The sequence below is a fragment of the Rhineura floridana genome, chromosome 7 (genome assembly GCF_030035675.1).
Source record: "Rhineura floridana isolate rRhiFlo1 chromosome 7, rRhiFlo1.hap2, whole genome shotgun sequence".
Lineage (NCBI taxonomy): Eukaryota > Metazoa > Chordata > Lepidosauria > Squamata > Rhineuridae > Rhineura > Rhineura floridana.
Window position 1 is genome coordinate 73,026,426 of NC_084486.1, and position 24,406 is coordinate 73,050,831.

At 41.5% G+C, this 24,406-nt stretch overlaps 1 protein-coding gene across 1 annotated transcript in view; it reads left to right on the forward strand.

Annotated features, from left to right (window-relative positions):
- The first annotated feature begins 5,749 nt into the window (after nt 1-5,749).
- ABLIM1 (actin binding LIM protein 1) overlaps nt 5,750-24,406 on the forward strand; it is a 261,923-nt gene continuing 243,266 nt past the window's right edge. The window contains exon 1 of the mRNA XM_061635919.1: nt 5,750-5,876. Coding sequence (XP_061491903.1) covers nt 5,837-5,876 — 40 coding nt within the window. The 5' untranslated portion in view covers nt 5,750-5,836. The remainder of the gene's footprint in view (nt 5,877-24,406) is intronic.

The following is a 24,406-nucleotide window of genomic DNA, read 5'->3' on the forward strand; positions in this document are numbered from 1 at the left end:
TGTATGTATGCATTTTTACATCTCCAGTGTGTGTGTATATGGACTATTTCCAACAACCCTGTGAGGTAGAGTTGGAAACCAAGGCAACTCATAACAAGAATAAAGTCCTTTAAAATCCAATAACCATAAAACAAGTATAAGTTGCAAAACAGCTTAAAGTGGCATGATTCTGAATTTTGGATTGGGTGAGTGATGTTCCTTATCACTGAATTGCAGTCCTGTGCATGCTTCCCTGTCTGAGTAAGCCCCTTTGAATACATTGGGACTTGCTTCTGAGTGAACATGCATATGATTGCACTCTAAATATCACTACAGATTGTGTAAATAGTAAACATCTTTGACATTCATGCTTATATAAATATTTCTTCATACTATATCTTGATATCTATCTGATTTCACACTATGGTTGTAAATTTTTTTTTACAAATTATTATTTCTTCTACATTTTAAGTGTGCCCTTCTTCCTGGGGGTGGTCATGGTCCCTGTCTGTTGTTTTCACCCTGAGGGGCAGATTAGGCTGAGAGATGATGCATAGCACATGGTCACCCAGTAAACTTTATAGCTTATTTCCATTTTAAAATTTAATTAAAATTATTTATACGCAGGCAAAGGTTATGAAATAATGTAGATCTCCACAAAAATTTAAAATACATCCAACTCGCATTTAAAGTGCATGACTTCCCCCAAAGAATCTTGGGTAGTTTCCCCCTCGCAGTTATAGTTCCCACTACTCTTAACAAACTACAGTCCTCCTGATTCTGTGGTGGGAACCATGCATTTCAAATGTGTGTTGAATGTGCTTTAAATGCATGGTGCGGAGCTGCCCTAGTATGCTGTGAATTCATTAGTGAATTGAAAAGAACAATTTAAAAAGATACTTTTTTAAACAGGGCTGTAGCTCAGTGGTAGGGCACATGCTTTGCATGCAAAAGTCCAAAATTCAATTTCTGGAAGAGACGATTGCCTGGAATCCTGGAGAGCCAATGCTAGTCCATGTCATCAGTACTAAGTTAGATGGTATCTCATGGCCTGACTCGATGTATAGCAGATTCCTTTGTGCCTAAAAGAGGAAAGAGACCCAAGGGCCACAGTGAATTTTATTTATGTATTTTATTTACAACATTTATATACAACTTCATTGTAAAAAACCCTCAAAGTGGTTTACAGAAAGAATTAAAACAATAACATTATTGGCAGTTGAAGACAGATATTTAAAAACATTCATAATAATAAAACCAACAATGAGTTAAAAAGAGATTAAAAAACATAATAGTTTCTACATGCCTGGGTAGGCTTGCCTAAACAAAAATGTTTTTAGCAGGTGCCAATATGAGTACAATTAAGTGCCTGCCTAATGGAAATAGGCAGGGAGTTCCAAAGCATAGGCACTGCCACACTAAAGGATTGATTTCTTACAAGAGCAGAACAAGTACTATGTAGAACCCATAACGTGGAAAGCACACCTTGAACTTGGCCCAGTAGCAAATCGACAACCAGTGCAGATTTCAGAGCAGATGTATTATGTGCTGATAGAGTCTCACTCATGTCAGCAATTGTGCTGCAGCATTCTGCACTAAGTGCAGCCTCCGGTCAGGTTGTGCTGCATGGGGATTTCTGTGACCATGGCTGCCAGGATTTTTTTAGTTTTGATTAGGAACCCTGACTGGTTTTCTGTCTTACTCATAGGAATCTTGTTGTGGTTGGTATAGTATGGCATTTAGGAAATCTTCACTGTCTTTTGTTTTTCTTTTTCTATTTGCATTTCATTTATCTTATTCCCTTATAGCCATAGAGGCAACAACAGTGATTCCATGAGGTCAGCTCAACCCCGTTAAACACACTGATGATGCACCTTGTTATTTGCTTGACTGTTTGGTTCTTGCCCAATAGTGATAAAAGAGAATTCACATACCTGGAAGTGTGGCTTCAATTGCTGATGTTCCCAATCTACTGCCTGTGAAGGTAGGCTAAACCGGGTGTTTTTTCTCTCTGTCAATTATTACTCACTAGAATTGGGTTGGGTGTCAAAGTGAGTTTATAGCAGCCCACAGAGTAGGCAGGTAAGAGTAGAGAATCTTCTTAACTCTTACTCATTTCTCAAACCTCTCTGTGCAGGGAAGGGTCTGAACTTACCTATTTTAACACTTTGATATTGTATTTGGTATTGTTTCAATGAATGTTCTTCCCCCTTAATTTGTGTGTGTGTGTAAAGGAGTTGATCTTACTTCTCTCTGTCTCTCTTTAAAAAGTTTTCTTTGCCAGTGTGAAATTTCACTTTGGCAATGAGGAATAATGTCTGTCTGTTAAAAGTTGTTGGGGTATGATGTGGTCTATTTATTGTCTCCCTATTTATGAATGCTTTTATTAGGGCCACTCAAGAGCCATTTACATATTGTATGCCTATCCACCAAATATGCAACAGCTCTGTTAAGGTTGTATATATGAGGGAAGAGATGCAGAATGGATATTTGCTATTGATTTTTGCAGGGCAACCTTAGAATTTATTTATTTATTTATTTATTACATTTATACCCCACCTTTCTTTTCATGATAGAAACCCAAGGTGGCTTACATGTGGTTCCCAGGCAGTCTCCCATCCAGGCACTGACCAGACCAGACCCTGCTTAGCCTCAGCAAGGTGCTGGCCTCATGTGCCTTCAGACAATAGCCTGGGACTATATTAATCCTCTTAAAACATGAAGTGCACATATCATGATCAATTGATGACATGATTTCACCATGTGAACGTTAAAGTAGAGCCAGTGTGGTATGGTGTTTAGAGTGCTGGTCTGACACCATGAAGACCCAGTTCAAATCTCTGCTTAGTGATGAAGCTCACTGAATAACCTTAAGGACATAACAAGAGCCTTGTTGGATCAGACCAGAGGCCCATCTAGTTCAATGTTCTGTTCTCCCAGTGGCCAACCAGATGCCTTTGGGAACCAACTTTGATGGCTTGAAAAGAAGATTAGACAAATTTATTGAGGATAAATCCAGTTCCTGGAAACCACAGGAGGGGAGAGTGCTCTCGAACTCAGGTCCTGCCTGTGGGTTTCCCATGGGCATCTGGTTGGCCACTGTGAGAACAGGATGCTGAGCTACAAGGCCATTGCCCTGATCCAGCAGACTCTTCTTATGTTCTTATGCAGAACCTGAGTGCATAAGAACATCAACTGTTACTGTCTCTGGTCCTAAGAGTAATACATAGCCATAATGAATAGTAGCCATTGAAAGACTTACCCTCCATGAATTTGTCTAAATCTCTTTAAAAGCCATCCAAGGTTGCTGCTACTTGTGGAAGCAAATTCCGTTGTTTAACTATGCACTGTGTGAAGAACTTCCTTTTATTTATCTTGATTCTTCCATATTCTGTTTTATTGGATGACCCTGGGTTCTAGTGTTATAGGAGAGGGAGAAAAGCTGTTCACTATGCCTGCACCATGCCTGGTTTTATAAGGCGCTATAAAGCTCCAAATGTTGCAGCCTTTCCTCATAGTGTGGTAGTTCCAGCCTCGTGATCATTTTGGTTGCCCTTTTCTGAACCTTTTCCAGCTTTACAATATTCTTTTTGAGGTTCAGCGACCAGAACTGATGACTGTCACTGTCTCTCAGCCCAACCTGCTTTATGGGACTGCGATGAAAATAAGGAGGAAAGTGCATGTATGTCATTCTGAGCTCTTGGAGAAAAGGTAAAATAAAAATTGAACAGACAAGAATGCAAAAAACGAAACAAAACGTAGCAGCTTGATTTCTTCAGTTAAGAGGAAGTTGTTTTAGACAACCAGTAGGACAGGTATTGTCACTTTTCTGGAAGCAAAAGGGATCTGAGGGAAAAGGGCATTAAATACCCTGGGCAAGGATTACACTAGATGCTGGTATAATAAAAAGCTGAAGTATTGACTGACCAAGTGCTCATAATACTTGCCTGAAAAAAATCTGGTTGTCCTGGTTGTAACACAAATCTCTCAGCTGTTGCCCAGTCGTGCTTTGTTTAAGCTCAGCTCATGATTCTTAGGGCCCCAGTTCATGATTTTTAGGATTGGCAGTTTGATTTCAGGCCAAGATGACTGAGGTGAGCTCCCTGTCAACTGTATTTTCTTCCTCTTGCTTTGATTTATGCACCACTTTAAAAGCAGGAGTCATGGAAGGCAGTTGATTGTTGCAAGAGTGCCACTTGACCCTCCCATTTGCCTCTACTTCACTCTTAGTGACAGAGCCCTGGACAAGGTACCCTGTGCCCCAATGGCACACTGTGGAAGATCTCCCCCCCTCCCAGTAATGGTAGGCAGCAGCAGGGACAGGCATCCTTTTCTTTTCTAAATTTTTTTTGCCAGAGTAGTAGGCTGGCGACACTGAGCCCAGTACTGTTAAGAGCAGTGGCAGGTAAAGCAGCAGCTACCGCTATCTTCATATCCCCAGAAGATGGCAGCGGCTGCAACCTTCACTACCTTGCTCACTGCCTTAGGTAAGAATGCTTTTAAAATAAAGAAAAAGGGATGTCTGTGACTTCGCAGCATTTGCCCCACCATGTCAGCTGCTAATTCACTGCCTCAGTTTGTCCCTGCACATGTCTGGTCTTGATAAATTACAGAGGGATACTAGCAGTCCCTTAACTGACGAAGTGGCAGAATTATGCTCTATCTTAACATCAAGTTACTACAAAAGCATGTAAACAGATGGTCACATAGAACCCTGCAACCTATTCCCAAGTCTATTTGGTCTATCAGAAGCTGGTTGCTGTGCTGTGGAACCTGATTTTGACTATTAGCTATATCATTACCATCCTTAACTTTTTAAAAGCGTCAGCAGTGATCCTGTCCAGAGTCTGTTGGTTGCATTTGCACTATTGGGAGACCTGAATGTGACCATCTGCCTTTGTGCTATGATGCAAAAGTTTCAAGATAGTCAGGCCATGCAATTATAACCCATTCATGGTGGCAAGCTTATTACAGAGAAGCTTTCTCTTCCCACCCACAACTCCAGTTGCTGGTTACATTGTATTGAAACATACAGTGGAAAGCAGGGAAAAAAATTAAATGAAGGAAGTGAGGCCAGCCTTGTTGTGTGGCAACTCGGGTTGTCTTACTAAAACCTCTCTGTGAATTCAGGCTTAGATTTGATAGGTGCAGTGGTGAGGTAAATAAAAGTAATTGTTGACATTCTTCATGTGAAAGTTAGTAGGAATGAATGAAATGACGTGGTAATCAATGAGTGGGGACTGGTGTTGAAATGTGGATTTGATGTGGTATTCATGGTGTGTTCAGGTACATACCGCACAAGCAAAAGCTGGAGGGTACAGCAGGCCTAATGATTCTTGTAGGAGCAGATTCTTGTAGGAGCAGACTTGGCTCTAATATCCAGTTCAGAAACTGAGAGCGCCTCTTGTTCAAAGCAGGAATTCTCTTGATCCGTAACAAGTGTGTGCTTCATGAGTTACTAGTGTCATTGCCTTGGGATGGCAAATGGAAGTTTGTCAGTGGTCATTCTCCTAATGTAACTTGTACAACCTTCCTTTGGCTGTTCCTCTGTTTTATGTACCAACAGCAAAATGTTAACTCATCGTAATGTTAATTCCTTTCATAATGTTAGTTCATGCATCAGTATTCAGGATGACTGAGGGCATTAAATCCTTGCTGTTCTTTTAACATGACTTGGGAGCAGCAGCGGCACACCCTGCTTGATATGGCCACTCCTCCCATGAGCTGAACAGCTCGCCAAGGGAAGGGAAAGAGCCAGAGGAAGAGCAGCCACTCCAAGGGACTAGTTGTTCCTTTCTGTGTATGAGGAAACTATAGCTTTTCTGGGCTGTGGAGACGTTGCATCTGGAGAATACAAATGGAGTTGCACATACACCAGAGCTCTGGAAACAGTCAAGGTCTGTGCTGATTGAGCCACCCTGCTATGTAAATGTCTCACAATTCTGTATAGTTTAAAGAGAGTACAGGATGATGTTCTTGATTTATCCAAACAGGAAACAGATTAGGGAGGTTTTGTTGGACTAAACTAGGCGTGTGTCTCATATGGGCTGTTATATTATTAATAGGGATATTCAGTTTCGCTGTACAAGTAGGAAGTGTTCTTGTTTTGAAATGCAGATCTGGTTTGCGTTAATGGATTTAACAGAAAGGAAAGCACTTTCTATACTGTATGTGTATTGACTGTTAAGTAACTCCCCCTCCTGCCTTGCAATAGATGTGTTTGATCCACATGTTTTGGGGTGACTGAGAGAAGCAAGTAGATTTTAGTTGGCTGCTGCTGTTGAAAGAACATGTATGTTTTCAAGTTGCGCAATAGTCAAAACAGGAATGCATTTAGTGCTCATTTATATAGGGAGCAAGGCTTACTGACCATCTTTGAAAATGGACTGTGCCCAAATCAAATCTTTTTAGTAAAACAAAACATTCTCACACTTAGTATTAAGCAGCAATGAGTTATTTCCTGTCTGTTGACACAGGAAACTGATACTTTATTCAACCAATTATGCTGCAAATTAAGCTATATTAGAAACTTCAGTTCCAAAGCACACTTTTTAAAGGTATTGTAATAATTTTCCTTTAGGTTAAGCATAAAATGATCAGAGATGGAATGGATATGTTAGGATAAACGTCCACCAAAGAGATAAATTGCTCTTGCTCATAATGTCTTCATACAGTTCCCCCCCCCTTCTGCATAGATTGTGAAGATTTGTGAGGTGGTAGCTGGACATGTTGCAAGTTTGTGAACAGGTGTGTCTGATGTGATCAGCTTTCCCTTTTGACTCATATTGAAAGCTTTATTCATTCAGGCATGGTGTAGAATGTGTGCATGTGTCTGCTTGTTAGAGAAGTACCTACCACACTCGCATTACAAGTGCCAAAGTTTGTAAAGTGCACTTGTTGACATGTTGTGTAATCCAGATATCTTTGCCAATGTCTGGACCACACACAGAATCACAATTGAATGAAAAGGTCATTCTTCAAACAGAGCTAGCCAAACAAGTGTGGTGGTAGATTCCTTGTTCCAAAGGCTGCCTTTGGGAGGGATATTATTCAGAATCACTGACCTGGGCATTCAAGACTTCTCTTTTGCATCACAGCTAATTTTCACCTGAAATATGGATGTGAAAGTTGCTCATTCTTTATAGCTATGATGATGTTTTATCATTTCAGGGAGCCGTACTATAAAAGTATCATGTTTCCACAAGCCCTGGAGGATTTATCTGCATTAGTAGGGATTTACAATAAGAACATGTATATGGAATTTATTATTAAGTCCTGCAGGCCTAATGTGGGAAGAAGCATTATAGGGCAGATTTTGCCTTTTTATGGGAATGATCCTGTATAATATTCCTCGCTTCAAAGCTTATTATAGCCTTTGTCAACCTGATGCCATCCAACTGTTTTGGTCTACAACTCCCATTAGCCTCAGCCAACATGGTCAATGATCAGGGATGACTGGAACTGTAGTAAAAACAGCTGGAGGGCACCAGGTTGGTGATGGCTGGCTTAATGGGAGCTCAACTACAACAAATCCTTACAAATATAAACTTGATATTATTGTCTACAAAGTATATATTGGCTATCCAAACCAGTTCCTGTAATGGCTACATTCTTTGGAGCTAAGCAATTTCCTACAACATCTTAAAAATCACCAAGAAAGGAGCAACCATAACTTGCTCATCTGCATGGGAGCATTTCTTCATAGCCAATACATTGCTTTTACCTTCATTGTTGATTTGCACTGTCTGCAGTTCCTGCTCAATGTTAGCTGTTAATCAATTTTTCCCATTCACACAAGTAGGCATTCCCCGGGAAGGATTAGTCTTGCTGTTTCTATGTGGCCCTGCCCTCTAATTATATATTTCCACTCCCTCTGATTGCTAGGTGAATGAGTATGCTCAGTTGATTCTACCAGTTGCAGTAGGTTCCTTTAAAAAAAACCCAAACAAACCCAGAAATGCAAACACCTGTGGTTGGTAGGATACAGCAGAAATACTAATCTTTGTTTGAACAGTGTTACGCTTTTGTGCACAAGTTAGGGGAAAAAGAAAATAAAAGCACAGTTTACAGCAACATAAAAAAGGCCAGCAGAATGGAGGAGAGCAGTTGGAAGTTGCTTGTCAGCCCACAGGAAATAAAATGAAAAAAGAGAAGAGGAGATAATGGGCATGGAAAGGGGAACGATTGACACACCCACCTAAAAACAGCAAAGCAAAGCACTTACATGGAGGAGGGAGGCATAGATGACATGATATTCCTCCACATTTTGTATTATCAGTGGATTGGATTAGTATGGATTTACGGGGGGGGGAACTGTGTGATAGCTTCTGTTTTCTAGTAACGTCAGGTGAACCATGCAAATTTAAAGAAGATGTAGTACCAGACACACAATAAACCACCATGTAGATGAGCCCTTGATGGAAGAGCAGAAGTATTGCATGCAGAAGGTTTCAAGTTCAGTCCCCAGCTGCTTTGGTAAAAAGATCAGGTAGCAGGTGTTGGGGAAGACCTCTGCTTCAGACCCTGGCAGTCAGAATAGACAAAGTAGGGCTAAACAGACAAACAGTCACACTTGGTGTAAGGCAGCTTCCTATATTTCCTGAAGAGATTTCACAACACCTCTGGATATGTTGCTTTTCTTCCAGCTGAAATCTGCTTTGCTCCAGCTTGTCCTCTTGAAATATAAAGCTATGAGAAAGAGTTGTTTCCTCCCACGAAAAGGAAAAGTTTTGTAATGTGATTTATGTATGGAGATGACACATGTGATTGTGATAGATATCAGTTTTCAAGTTTAGGTCTTTTAAAAGCAACACTATTGCATTCCACTAGGAGAGCACATAAGTGGTAGGAAGTAATTAAAGTGTAGGCAGGACTATAAAAATAGCCATTTATTGTCACTTGTTTGTCACTTGCTGGAACACTTGGGTACAATGCTTACAGCTTGATTGTTCACTGAAAATATTGGTACTTCTAATCATATGTATGTGGAGTTGCAGTATAAATGGTTTTGTTGTGAATGGTCTCTGCCTTTTTGAAGAGTTCAGAGGTGTGGCACTTTGCAAACCGTTTTAAGAAGTTAATTGTTTTGCAGATGAAGTAATATAGGGTGTGTGTTTAAACCTCAAGCATGCCAAAACATGTGTGCTGAAGCCACTCTAAAATACACCAGTTAAGCACCAATTATGCTCTTTGGCACCACTAGCAAGTCGTTGATTTGATACACTGCCCAACAGTCAGGGATTGTATTGACCGTAACTACATTAAAGACAGAGCCTGCCATATAATCTGGATTCCCTATGGAGGAGATGCCCAGTAACAAGACAGTTTGATGATTTTATTTCCAGGCAGTTGAGGCAGTGAAAGCATATGACAAACCTTTCTTTTCTGAGTGTGAAGTGTCTGCCCTTGTTTTCGCTTTTGATTATAAGAGCGGGGGAAAACTCCCTCAATTTATTTTGTGTGTGTCAGTTAGATGATTTAGGGAGGGGGAAAATAATGCAAGTATTTGGCATCAACACAAAGAGGACTGCAAAAAGATTGGCTTTCAGTTTGTTTGTAAGGAGAAATAAGTGAATGTTGCCAAGCTAGTTTCAGAGCAAAAATATGTCCGCATATGCTAGAATTTTAACTGTTAATTCCTAGGGTAGCCTATTTTTGTGTTAAGCTTTTCCCCTCTGAAAATATCAGTGCAATTACAAGAAGCTCCTCGATTAGCTTTCCTTCTTGCATTTGTGGAATGTAACTTAAAACACACACCCCACACCATCTTTCTTGCTAGTTGTTAATTACTAATTTCTTGTGTCATTCTTTGGCAAATATCCTACTGAATTAGAATAACGTGATATTCAGCATCCTGAATATGTTTGTGCTCCAGAACTCAAATGGTGAATTAAACACCTGTTCAATATTGATGTGTATCTATGTCTTCCGTGTTGATCACATAGGTCTCATTCAGATGAAATGTATTTTTTTTCAATTTTGTTGTTTGCAAATTTAACAAAGGGAAAGAAAAATGTAATAATTTAAAATGTTAAAGTAAGAAATATGTGAATAATACTGTTAGTAATAAATCACCATAAGTTTACATTACAGATACAGTAACCATCAGTACATGCTTCTTAAGTTAAAGATATAAGCCCTCCAGGTGTCAAAAGGTATCCACATGAGATTGACATCCATATGAAATAGGCTCAAATATAGCCAGAGCAGTAAGATCCTCAGACCATTATGTACTAGATAGTGGGCATTGATCCTTTCAGGCTCGAAGTATTCTTTTAGCAACCACAAGGGCTCACAAAATCCACTTTTGTTGTCCTGCTGTTAACCCCTATACTATAGGAACATAATTTAAAAGTGCATGAACATCTGCAAATATAAAGGACTTCACTGGTAAAGATTGATGTGGACAGCAACTTCAGACCAGAAGGAATATATCACTGGACACAAGTCCAGATGTGGCATTCTCAGTATTATATCTGATATTTGTTTGTATTGGACACTGCCTTCCTATACAAACATTGTGTAGTCCAATATAGGTGAAATATTAATTTTTGCTGGATCAATCTCAATTTCAGGTCTAAGGAAACATTCTGTATAGATTCTAAAGCAATTTTCCATTTAGGGTTTAGTGGTACAAGGTGGAGCCTTGGGCTCATGCACTTCCACTTATCCAGTGTGACTGCAAGAAGGAATTTGGAGACTTGTGGTCCTGTTTTAGATTAACCACAGCTGCTTGTGTCATCTGAATCTAGAGGAATTGTGCTTAATGTTAACTATGGTTTGTAGGAATAGTTTGTGAAATTGCATGGGGCGGTATTCAGCTAAATAGTTGCACGTGCACAAGGATTACCACTAGTGCAATAGGACTTCCTCCTCTCCTGCATGCCCCATGCTGTTGCCAAATTTGATATGGAGGGTTGGGGGAGACCTGAGAACAGATTTAGGAGGTGTACGTTGGGGATGAGAGGGGAGAACATCCACCTTGCACTGATGGACTATTCGCCTTAGTGTTGCATTGAATACAACCCTTCGTTTCAACTAACCATAGTTAACACTAACCTCATTTTAGCCTTTGGCAAACACAGTGTGTAGAGTTGACTGCAGATGATACTGTCCTCCATATGTTGCCCTAACCAGTCCTACCGGTTGCGCACACAGGAGAACTAACAGTGGGTGGTCATGCAGGACACTTTTGCCTGCTCCACCAACAATAAAAAGGAGAACAGCTGTAGCAGCAGCACATCAAGATGTAGGTTGTTACAACACAGGAGATGATAGTGGAGCCTTCATTACCACTGGCGGAAACCTTATTTCTGGGTCAGATAACCCAGTGGTGAGCCTTATGAAGCATTAACTAGGACTGGAACTAGTTGGGGGCAGGGAGAGAAGGATGCATGGGGAGATGAATGGTATACATGACTGAGCATCCAATATTTGTTTATTTAATGTTTATATACTACTTAATATTTAGACACTCTCTAAGCAGTTCCTCTTCAACCTCTCCCTTGCCAGGGCACATCCTGACTCACAGAATACAACACTGACCCCACTGACACATACACATCACACCCAAATTCTGCCTTTCGTCTACACAAATTGTATAATACCTAGTGCTCATTCACTGTCACTCATCCCATTCCACATCTCACACACATTCACCAATAAACACACATCCCTCCAATATCTCCGAATCAGTCATCAACCACTATCAGCAGTCACTCCTTCCACTCAAGAAACATGTAGTGCGAAAATAAGGAGACGATGAAACCATTAACTGACAGAATTCTATGAATAAAAATACAAATTGCCATCCATCAGTCACACAGAAGTAGCGTTCCCGAGAGCAGTCTGGCTCTCACCCATGTTGCTGTTTCCCATCCAAGGTGTCACCCAAGGATAGGCGGAATGGCACATACCCCTCCTTGGTTCTCCTTCCTCTCATCAAGGTGTGCCCTCACGCAATTCAACCCATATAAGAAGCACTCCAAAATTTTTTTAAGGAGGGTGGCCTTATCATAATTGTGACTTCCTTTGCCTCAGCAGTGCTGGTTTTATAGTTACCTGGCTAGATGGTGATGATGATAATCAGCTGGTTCCACTCACTTCCTCTGCAGTTCTGCCTCACCAAGGCAACACTCAGGGGTGGCAGGGCTATTAGAGAGCAATGAGAACAGGCGTTCTTACCTCTGCAACCCTTGCTCCTTGTTACCTGGTCTAGAACTTTTAAAGTCAGCATCTCTGTGGGATGATGAGCAGAGTGCTGGCCCTCCTTATATAGAAGGGGTTCATCAACCTTCCTGTGCATTAAGATGTAGGATTGGGTCTAAGGGTGCTCTTCAGGCTTGGCTGCCTCTTCCTGTTTGAGACCAGAGAGGAGAGTAAAAGTTTGTATTAACCTCAGTTTAGTGTGTGTAATAAAGTACAACCTACCACTCTTCTCCTTTTGGTGGTGCTGACAAAGAGGAGAGTGCAACTCCTTCTCTTAATACTAAATGGTAAACCACAACTTAGTATTGCATCTGAAAGCAACCATATTTTATCCACAATTCTCAGATCATTGTAGTTTGTCAGTTTTTTTCTGTCAGAAATTTGCACTGTAAATTAACCAACATTTCAATAAGTATGCAAGAAACTAATTAGAACAAAATGACAGAGACCAAGTCAGTGAACGTGGCAGTCTACATGTTTAGATTTCATTGGACAATGTAGTATTTAGAGAATTTCTTCCAATAACTCAATTCCCTTCTCAGTGAACATTGTTGAATATTTTAGCTCAATTATCCATTCAAATTATATTATTCCCCCCCCCCCATGCAAAGAGCAACATTTACAAGAGATACCGGCAGTCTGATGTTGTGTCGCCACTCTGAGTGTAATTGCACTTGTGCAGTCCTGAACATGTATGTAACTATGCCAATGCAGAAGTGCTAGACGGCTATGCATAGTTGTGCCACTGCTGGAGTGTTGGAATTCATGCTCTCTTCCACAGCAATGTGTGTAGGTGTTGTGCCCCGGGTGCAAGGGGAGAATCAGGGAGAGGAGTCAGATGAGGACGAGGTCCCCGGGGACGTTGAAGGAAGGGGGAGCGCTGTCAGCCCACAGACTTCTTTGACCAGCCCTCCCATCGAGGCAGATTCTGCTCCGCCTGCGAACTCCCAGCCTGAGAGCTCCCAGCCTGAGCCGTTGAGAAGCAACCCCTCGTGCCTGCCACCCCCAGCCCCATCCCACCGGAATCCCCACCTGGCACTTCAATTGCTTCCCCGCCAACCAGTTTCCCGCTCCCTGAAGCTGAGCCGTCACCTAGCGAAGCCCTGCTGTCAGATGGGCCATCGGAGGCTCGCCCCCCTCACCCCACGTAAGACAGCACGAGAAGAGGGACTTTCAGAGGGTGGAACTTTGGAGGAGCCGGCATTTACGGGTGAAGACCTTCCCTACTTAAGCAGGTGTCCACCCAGACTCTAGTGCTGAGTCAACTCTCCCCAAACGCTACAGAGACTGTTTAGGTAGCTTAGTTAGGGAAAGTAGTGAGCCAGAGTAGACAGGTTTATGAAGCACACTGCTTTGGATGTAACCATCACACTAATAAAACGAGAATTAAACCAAGGTCTTACAGACTTCCATATTATCTGCTACCTCTGATGCTTTAATTTAAGATGCCAGGGATTGGACCTGAGAGCTTCTACGTGCATAGCATGTGCTCTGCCACTAAGTAATAGCCCCCCTCCTCCAGAAGATTATACATCAGTCTTTCTCTTGAGAGTTCTCTGAAAAAAACAAAGCACCATTTTCTTCATGTTGATGACATCTGCAAAGTTTTAGCAGGATTAAAGTAGCTCATTCAGCTTCCTGTTATCCTGTGGTATAAAATAACTTCTGTGCAGATGAAGCTTTAATAATAAAGGATTAACTTTGTTGTGCTTTGTAAAACTGAAAGCACTATATAACTGGCTTCTGGTGACAGGCTGCCACCTTCTTTATGACTTTGTAGACTGAAATTTACTCAAAACCCTTATAAATCATGAGTTCTTCCCTATTAATTTATTCTCAGAAAATAATATCAGGGTGTTCTCCTCTTGCAGGCAAAAATGAGTGACGAAACCACAACAGCCAATTAGAGTAACACCAAGTGGAAAAAGAGGTTTTTTTGTACAATATCCTTGACTGTGATCTCAATCATAATTTTTTAACAGGTAAACGTGCACCGGCAGGTTTATGCATTTGTTCTTTGCTTCCTCCCTTTGTTTTTGCTCAGAAAGGTGTTTCCCCGCCGCCACCCTTTGCCTGCCTGCAAAGTGCACCATCAACATTGTTCCTGAAATTACACCATGTTGCAGGGTTGATAAAAATAAATGATTTTTAAAAAATGTTTTTTTTTGGTATTTAAATCAGATTTTTTTTATTTAAATCAGATTTCAGAATTTTCTTAAAACAATTAGGAAAAACAATAGCCTAAGTCAAAGACATCATGAATACTACTTATACAACTTCTAATTATATTCTATGAATATGTTAACAGCAGTTTATGGAGATGAGAGATAACTCTCTTTATTGCATAGAAAGAGAAGGTCAATGAATAGAAACTCTGGGAAGATGGAGGAGGTCTGAACAGGGAGGAGACCACTGAAGTGGTAATCCAGCTTTTAACAGCAATAGCCTCTTCTACAGGTGCAGAGAGGTTTTTTTCCTTCCTTTGGACTAATTTAGCCGCCCTGGGCTCCTATCGGGAGGAAGGGTGGGATATTAATTTAATGAATAATAATAGTAAATAATGATTCTAAATTGAGAAATAAATTGGGAACTGCAAAAACAGGGAAGCTTGTATTTCTTTTCCAGACAATGAATAAGGAAGACAAAGGTGAAGAAGACGACTGTACCACCCAATGTTTTAAGTTGCACGTGTTGACTTGGTTGAAATTGCCTAGATTTTATTTTTTAAAGAACTTTATATTTATCTAAAAACTGAAATAGTTAACTATTCAAAAATCCATGTGCATATTTTGTTAATGTTTTTTGTTGAAGAAGAAAACTAACTAGAAGAACAAATAATCTTATTAGTACCATTTAAAAGCCTGTTTTGTGGTGGTGATTCTGGCACATCATGACAAAAATATCATTCATAGAATCATTCAATAGTAGAGTTGGAAGGGGCCCATAATGTCATTGAGTCCAACTCCCTGCTCAATGCAGGAATCCAACTTAAAGCATACCTGATAGGTAGCTGTCCAGTTGCCTCTTGAATGCCTCCAATGTTGGAGAGCCCACTATCTCCCAGGCAATTAGTTCCATTGTTGTACTGCTCTAACAGGATGCTTTTCCTGATGTTCAGCCGAAATCTGGCTTCCTGTAACTTGAGCCTATTATTCCGTGTCCTGTACTCTATCTAGGATGATAGAGAAGAGATCCTTTCAAGTATGTGATGAGCTCTGTTTCTGCAATAATCAGATTTGCCATCAGATTAATTATTATTATTATTAATTATTATTTCTGATATTCTCTGTCTTTGCGGAGGGAATTTTGAAATAGCAATTCTCCACACCTGTCCCCCTCCCAACTGGGCTCTGTGTCCACATGGTGCTTTGTCTTGGAGCTTCATGGAATTCCCAGTCCACGCTGATCCCTGCTGTTGCCTGCAGGGGGTTGGGACTCTTCTCCAGGAACAGATTTGTTTCCTCATCAGCACATGGCAGCCGGCAGCCATTTTCTTCCCACTCTCTGCTCTCGGAAAAGTCTTTAAGCCAGTCCACTTCATCTCCTGCATTCTTCTTTTTCTCCACTTCGTTTTTTAAAAATTCTCTTTGAAATCATCGATAGTCTGAGTGATTCTTTTATTGATCTACTTTCTGTGTGTGCTCTTCAAATGTGTATTCCCTTTCACTGGTGTCAGTGAAGTGTTGATTGTAACTGACAGAAAGCAGCAGTGGAAATGAAGTGCTGATTGAAAGCAGCAGGGCGGAAGACACTGACTTGATTAGCTGCCTTAATCTGTCTGCTCTGCAGTGCACTTCAAAAGGAATTTAAGCAGCAATCATTACAGAATTCAGAATAAAGATCAATCCCAGTGAAGACTCATGAATAAAAAGTGATGATAATATCGATAATTCTCTGCAAAGTAAAAGAAAAAAAATAAGAGGAGATTGGAAAAATGAACAAGTACCGGAGTAAAAATGAATTGGATCGTTAACAACCAACAGGAGGCCACACTTAAAAACGGAATGTACAAAAGGAGAGGATTCCATCCCTAGTGCTTGAAGAGTGCTATCATATCTCCCCTCATTCTTCTCTACTCAAGGGTAAACATGCCTAGTTCTTTCAGTCTCTTCTCGTAGGGCTTTGTTTCCAGTCCCCTGATAATCCTTGTTGCCCTCCTCTGAATCTGTTTCAGTTTGTCTGCATCCTTCTTAATGTGTGGTGTCCAGAACTGGATATGGTACTCAAGATGGGGCCTACCCAGTGCCAATTAGGGGGGAATTAGTACTTCATGCAGTTTGGAAACTATACTTTTTTGCAGCCATGTTACACTGTTGGCTGATATTCAGCTTGTGATCAACAGCAATTTCAAGATCCTTCTTCCATGTAGTATTGCTGAGCCAAGTATCCCCCATCTTATAACTGTGCACTTGATTTCTTTTTCCTAGGTGTAGCACTTTGCATTTATCCCTGTTAAATTTCATTCTTTGGTTTTCAGTAGTATGGTAAACACATGCCTAACTAGTCTCTGCATATGGAACCTTTGCTTTGCCACATCTGATGCAAACATACAGTAGGGCCACTCATATGGCAGGTTAGGTTCCAAACCCCCGCCAAAAAATGAAAACTACTGAAAAGAGGATCAGCTGTAGTGTGGGGGTCTGGAACCTAACCCGCGGATTGCGCCAGAGGAGGATAAGATCAGCTGTAGCATGCTACAGCTGATCTTCCCCTCCTCTGGCGCAATCAGCTGGAGTGCGGGAGTCTGATCACCCGCGAGGAGGAGAAGATCAGCTGCAGTGCGCTACAGCTGATCTTCCCCTCCTCAGGCAATATCAGCTGGAGCACGGGGAGCTCCAGCCCCCACTCCGGTTGATCATGCTGCTGGCACCATATCAGCGGAACGCCGAGAAGCAGAACCCTACTGTATGCTCTTATTCGGCCATTAATAATCCTTCTTGAACAGCATCTTCCACTGGGAATTGGATTGAATCTTAATTTTCTACAGTCAGTAGACCATCAGTAAAGCTATAGCTTATATAATGGCCAGAATAGCAGATGCAAAATTTAGCTCAAAGCAGGGTTCCGTACTTTTTTGTTGGCCTTGGTAGCTAAGTGAAAGTTTGTGGTCACCAGGACTATACCACTTCCTTTGTTCTTGACCTCCTGATTGGCTCTGATCCATCCAGGAATTCTGGATACCCTGACAATATGGCACCTAAATAATGCCAGCCTTCTTACCAACTTTGGAATTGTGGAGGCATGGGGATCGCCATACAGTTCTGGAGATGATACCTCCTCTTCTTCAGTTCCAAAATTGGGAGGAAGGCTGGGAATTGTTGTTCTCACCAAAGGGTCCTGGCACACTCACCGTGGCTTGTATAGCAAGGGAAAATGGCCTGAAGGAGGAAATGAAGGTATCTCCAAATCTGTCTGAGAAGGATGTTCCAGATGCAGGACACCACTGAAAAGGCCCTTTTTCGGGCCTGGTTGCCACCTGTCTAATCTCTGGTGATGAGAATGCTTGGAGAAAGGTGTCTGAAGCAGAATTTAAGGACTGTGAAGGTTTGTATGGTTGCAGTCGATACCCAGCACACGTTGCACTACAATCCCTAATAGGATTTCCCTTAGTAAAACCAAATCAACAGCAAACATTGGATGCTTCTGGGCAGGTGTGTGTTGTGGAATGGCTGGTCCTCATGCATGCAATTTTTTTTTGCAGTGTCAACACAGTTTTGATGGTATTTCCTCCCCCTTAATCCCAATTTAACCTATCTGAGAAATATTGGCTAAGTTTTTAAAACAAACAAACTGATATTAAGCTCCCATCTTCATATTCTTTCATTTAAAGGATTTTATTTAAAGGATAGCAGCTTTCATTGGTCTGGGAATAACTCAGTCAAGAGCTGCATAGTCTTAACTAAGAAGTTTTCCAAAAAGTCTGTAGATAAATATTACTATTTGTAAAAAGATGTTTCCTGGTCACCATCAAAGGGATAGAGAAGCATGAGATGACTAGAGGTTTAATCTTGAATAAGGCAGCTGCCAAATGCTGTTGCTAAAAAAATTAGTGTGAATGTATGAGCAACCTAAATGCTCCTGACAGCTTTGACAAGGCTGACAGTTTAGTGAAACATAAGGACAAATGATTTTATTAAAAGAAATTTTGCTCCAGTTACTAATTTGTACTACACATTCTCATCTATAATATGAAGAGCTGTCCCTGAACAGTATTTCAGTGATTGTAGAATCAAGATCTATGGAGATGGAACAGAGGGCTGCCCAGGCTAAATGTCCAATGTAATTTTACTGAGTCCAAATCTTGGTACTGTGAAACACTAAACAATGTAATTCTCTATCTTTCAGTTTATGATTACGTATGTCATGAGGAATCAGAAGGTTGTAGGAAGCCTGCTTGTATCTATAATACATTACCATAGTTTATCCTACTTCTTTTGTAGTGTGCTGGGAAGATATCTCAGGTGGGCTTTTCCTCCCGCTTAATTTTAACAGGTGGCTGCCTTAACTATGGCCAGTTGACCAGCACTGTCTTTTCTTCCTGACATGCTTTATATCTTTGCTTTAAACCCTGACTCCTTGTGAGTAAGTATTCCCTTGCACATTTCTCTTCTGTGACCTAGAAATATAACTAGAAGAGTGCTTTACTGAAAGGAAGTTGCATTTTCATTTTGCTGCTAGATTTGCTACAGTTGCTTTCTAGAGTTTAAAGAAACTTGAACATCATTCTAGTTTAGTGATTTGACATACTCCATATCCTGCCCTTCCCCCCAGTAGGAGGCCAGGGTGGCAGTGATCATGGGTAGAGGGAGGTAGTGATCTAACATAGAAGACTAGGGCAAGGCTATCTACGCCTTGTTCCTCACTCCCATTCTGCTCATGGATGGGTTCCTCGTTGCTCATCTGCTGTGCCCACTGGCCTGTGTATGCTGTTGTTTAATGCCAGATTGGTACACAATAAGACCACATTCATCCATTACTAGATCATGGATGAGCGTGTCGAGCATTACGAAGACCTGATCTGACCCAGCTTTGCCCACCTGGATACTCAATGCAACTCCAACATAGGCTGCAGGGACGGGGGATTGCTGTGGTCTACATAACTTCCATCTCTGTCACCAGGAAACCACTCTGTCTTGGAGGTGGCTGTGAGGGCCTGCACTTGGTGCTGGGCCAAGGAGACAGTAAACTAGGATTGCTGCTGGTATACTGTCCACTCTGCTGCCCAGCAGCTTCTCTGACTGAGATGGTGGAGGCTGGCTTGGCTGTGGTATTGGAGGAGCCCAGACCAATAGCCCTGGGTGATTTCAGTGGCCATGCTGAGGCTGCTTCTAGTGTTCCAGTTTGGACTTCTTGGCCTCCGTGACGACCATGGGGCTGTCTCAAGCTGTCACCTGCCCAATGACAGGGCAGGGCATACCCTCGATTTAGTTTTTGCTCCAGATGGAGGAAGGGGTGGTCTGGAGATTGGTGGTGGTGGATGTCACCCATTGTCATGGTCAGACCACTTCCTGGTGAAGTTTAACTTTAACTCTCTGATCCTCCCCTGCAGGGGTGGTGGACAGATTAAGATGGTCCACCCCTGGAGACTAATAGAATCTACTAGATTCCTGAATACCCTGGGGGAGTTCCCAGTATATAGAGCAGGTGACTTTGTTGAAGCCCTTGTCACGCTGTGGAACAGCATGGCGTATTTGGCTTTTAACATGGTTGCCCCTGAATGCCCTCTCCGGCATTGTGGAGCTCGGTTTGCACCTTGGTACACCAGTGAGCTAAGGGCAATAAAACAGGCTGGACAACAGCTTGAGTGCAAGGGATGAAAGACGTGCTGTGAGGCTGATCGGGCACAAATAAAACATCATAACCGTGTGTACTGTGTGGTGGTGAGGGCAGCGAAGAAGGCCTACTTCTCTGCCACCATCGCATCCTCAAGTAGCCATCCAGTGGAGCTTTTCCATATTGTCAGGGGTCCATTGACATCGACTCCAGGAAATGGAGTTTTAGACCCTTCGGAGGCCCACTATGGATTGTTTGCAAGGCATATTGAGAGTAAAGTTGCTTGCCTCCATAGCAATCTTGATGCCCTATGTACATCTACTGTACTCCCCAATGAGGTGTACAGTGCAACATCTGCTGCAACTTCTTTGGGACGATTTCAGTTGTTGAGGCCTGATGACGTGAACAAGGTACTTGTGACAGTGCGGCCAGCAATATGTCCTCTTGACCCTTGCCCTTCTTGGCTTATTAAAGCTTGCTGAGGGGGTTTGACTGAGTGGATTCAGGGTGTGGTCAACTCGTCGTTGCAAGAGGGAGTGGTTCCAGGTGCCCTGAAAGAGGCAGTGATCCGACCGCTCCTGAAAAAGCTCATCCTGGACCCATTAGTTTGTGACAACTACTGCAGACAAGGAGATGAGAACTCTTGAAGTGCCAAGCCAGCAACCAGCCAAAATGAAAATAATAATTGTTTATTGAAGCCCAATGAAGGTACCGAAAGACCCTATATCAAGGGCAATCTGTAAAAATACATATGAACAACATTAAAATCAATTATGAAATGTGCTTAAGAATATACACTTTTGCGATAGAGTGTCCCTGCAAAAACCTTTCCATTGGCCCAACCAGGAGACCTTCAGAAAATATATTGGAGAGCACCTGAGTAACATTCGCAGTAACAGAGTGGGATCTCCATTGGTGACCCATTTTCAGACCCAAAGACATGCTCCCAATGACTTGGTCTTTTGGGCCATAGAAAAAGTGCAGTGTACCAACTATGATGTTCTGTTAAAAAGAGAACTTTTTTGGATCCTCCAGGTGAGGAGTGTATCCCCCACAGGTCTCAATGAAGCCCTTGGGAGCAGTCATCAGGAGATTTGGGGTGAGGTGTCAGCAATACACTCTATTTCTTTATAACATCTGAATCGGGAGAGGCCGTGCAAGCCCTGGATCGGTGCCTGCACTTGGTGGTGGGTTGGATGAGGGCCAGTAAACTGAGTCTGAATCCTAGCAAGATGGAGGTGCTGTGGTTTAGTGGTTCTCGAGCTCAGATTACTGGACAAGTCCCTGCTTTAGCTGGGGTCATACTCCCTCTGAAATAGCAGGTTTGTAGTCTAGAGATGCTCCTACATACATCGTTGTTGCTAGAGGCCCAGGAGACCTCCGTGGCTAGGAGTGCCTTTTACCAGCTTCGGCTGGTAAGACAGCTGCAGCCGTTTCTGGACCGGGATAGCCTGACCGTTGTTGTTCACGCACTGGTAACTTGGATTACTGTAATGCGCTCTATGTAGGGCTGCCCTTGAGGTTGGTCTGGAAACTGCAGCTGGTGCAAAATGTGGTGGCGCAACTGCTCACTAGGGCAGGGTATCGCCAATGTGTCACCCCACTGCTGAAAGAACTTCACTGGCGGACCATTAGCTACTGGAGTAAGTTTAAGGTGGTGGTTTTGGTGTACAAAGCCCTATACATCTTGGGACCAGGATATACCCAGTCGATCACTACACTCTGCAGGTGAGGGCCTCTTGTGGATGCTGTCTTATCAGGAGGTGTGTTCCGTACTGCATAGGAAGCAGACCTTTACTGTAGTGGCACCAACTCTTTGGAATTCCCTTCCCTTAAATATTAGACAGGCACCATCTGTTATCTTTTCAGCACCTAGTGAAGACCTTCCTCTTTCAACAAGCCTTTTAAGTAGAAACCTTATCCCAGTCTGCATCTGTGTTGGAATTGCTTTTTAAGATGTTTTTAAAGCTTTTTTAAAATTTTGTTTTAATATGTTTTTAAGGATGTTTTGTTGTAATATATTTTTATTTATTAGTCTATTTTAATGATGTTTTAGAATGTTTTTAGTGCTTTTGTTTGCCATGTTGGGCTCCTACTGGGAGGAAGTGTGGGATATAAATCTAATAAATAAATAATAAAAATGCATAACAAAAATAACATTTAAAAGGCATTATATTAGGGGAAATTGTTTTGCAAAAATCTGTACATTAGGCAAGATTGCTTATAAACATGTATATATTAGGACAAAATCACACTAAAATGCTGAAGAATTTTCATGAGAACTTTTTTTTAAAGTGGAAATGTGGAGAGCTGGATTTAAGTTTGTGAAAATGAGAAGCTGAAATTGGCAGATTTACCCATCCCTAGTTCTCAAAACTAGTTTTGAATGAGTTGGCCCAGTGAAATCTGCTAGTAAATTTATTCATGTATATTTCTCTTATTTTTGAGGTCACTCTGCTATGATCCACACCTCAATTTTCAACACAGTGAGGCAACAGTTATTGATTCTGCAAATGTATCTGTATTTTTCATGTTCTGATTATTCTGCTAATAAATGGGAAATTAATTTAGCTAGTTTCTTCTGCTGGAAAACTGAAGAAAATAATTAAGGTATGATCATCAATATTAACTACTCTATATGCATATTTCTAGTCTGTTGGGGGAATGAAGTGGGAGGGCGGGAAAAAAGCATCTCTGTTCCTGTCTTATTTTTGGTCATAATCAGAGAGTGAGAGAGAAAGAACAGTAATAGATAAGCTGATTGGATTGCTGCATTAACAAAGTGCGACTCAGCTCTTTCGTTTCCTGGCATTGTGACTGAAAGCTCATTTTTATTGATCTGTTATGCTGAGAACACTGTACAGTAGTGTTATGTAGTGCACGTACACCCTGGAGGTATCACTAATGACACTTTTCAGATTTTGCCACATTCATAGTCTGTTATGATGAGAGGGTGGGGAACCTCAGGCCTGGGGGCCAAATGTGGCCATCCAAGCCTCTTTGTTTGGACCTTGGGACTCTCCCCAGGCCACAACCCTCCTTGGCTTTGTTCCGCACCCTCCTCCAGTGCTTTTGCCAGGCTGGAATGTTCCCTTGGAACTGTGATAATGCCTTTTGTTTGCCTGGATGAAAGATGGAAGAAGAGTGTGTTAGTGTAGATGTTGGAAGTGCAACAGCGGGGTTCATTCAGTTTATAACTGAAGGATTTATTCTGTTATCAGTAAGCCAGCAAACAAGGGATGGGGGTGGTGTTGCTTAGCAACCAGGCAGAGTGCCATGATCTTTGCTGAGGTAGTACGTATTCTGATTATTTGTGTAGTTCCCTTGTATGTTTGGTTGTATGTCTCCCTGCTCTGTACAAGGCTTGAACTAAGAGAGAGAAAAATTCTCTGTTTTTCTTCCCAATCACACATTTTATAAATTCAGTTTGCCCAGTAAAGTGTTTTCAGGATCTCTAAGTGACTCAGCTAACAGTAGAAACCTCTGTTTGGGAGGGGGGGGGCTGGAATGTAGCCTGCTGTACAAAAAAATAAAAGCCACATTCATTGCCACATTCTCTGCCATAAGTTCTTTGGGGCTCAGCAAGTCACTAACTTTGTTTCTGTACCTATTGCATGGCAATTGTTGTATACTGGTTTGGGTGGAACTTTTTATGGCATAGAATGGAGTATGTTAATAATCTAATTTATTTATTTATTTATTTTAAAACTTACAGTCATAGACCCGTAATACAGAAAGAAAGTCCAGAATAAAACAACACTTTTAGTACAATTATGATTTGTGAGTCTGTCTGTTCCTGACCGATTGAGCTATGAAAAGAAACTTTGCAACATGCTCTGTTATGAGTTTATCTTTGTCTAACAAAAGGTGCCGAGCTATCCATTTTGAGGATCTTTCAGAAAAATTTATAATAAGTGGAACGATAAGTTTAGTCCTGGCGTCACTATATAGTTCACATTCAAGGAGTACATGTTCAACAGTTTCTGGGAGATTAGAATTACATATACAAAAACGAGACTCTATAGGAATGCCTTGAAAACGGCCTGTTAATTAAAGGGAAGGTAAACAATTAAACCTTGCTCGGGAAAACAAAAATCTATAATGAGGGAACGTTAATTCTTCCAAATCTAATAATAAATAATCTAATAATAAATCATAATAGGCATTTTTTAAGGCCAGACTCATTGAAGGATTGCAATATTTAGCATCTATATAGTGCTTTAAAATCCTTGAAGTGCTTCAGATATTACCTTGGCAACGCTTAGAAAGTAGACTTAGTATTGTTATTGTAATATTGCAGATGGAGGGGCTGGGGCTCAAAAATAGTGGCATACCTAAGGCCACCTAGTGAGTTCATAGGTGTGACAAGATTTCCGTATCACACTCTTAGTGCTTTATGTAAGATGCAAATAGTAGTAGAAAGATAGCAATTTCCTATTTGTTCTGA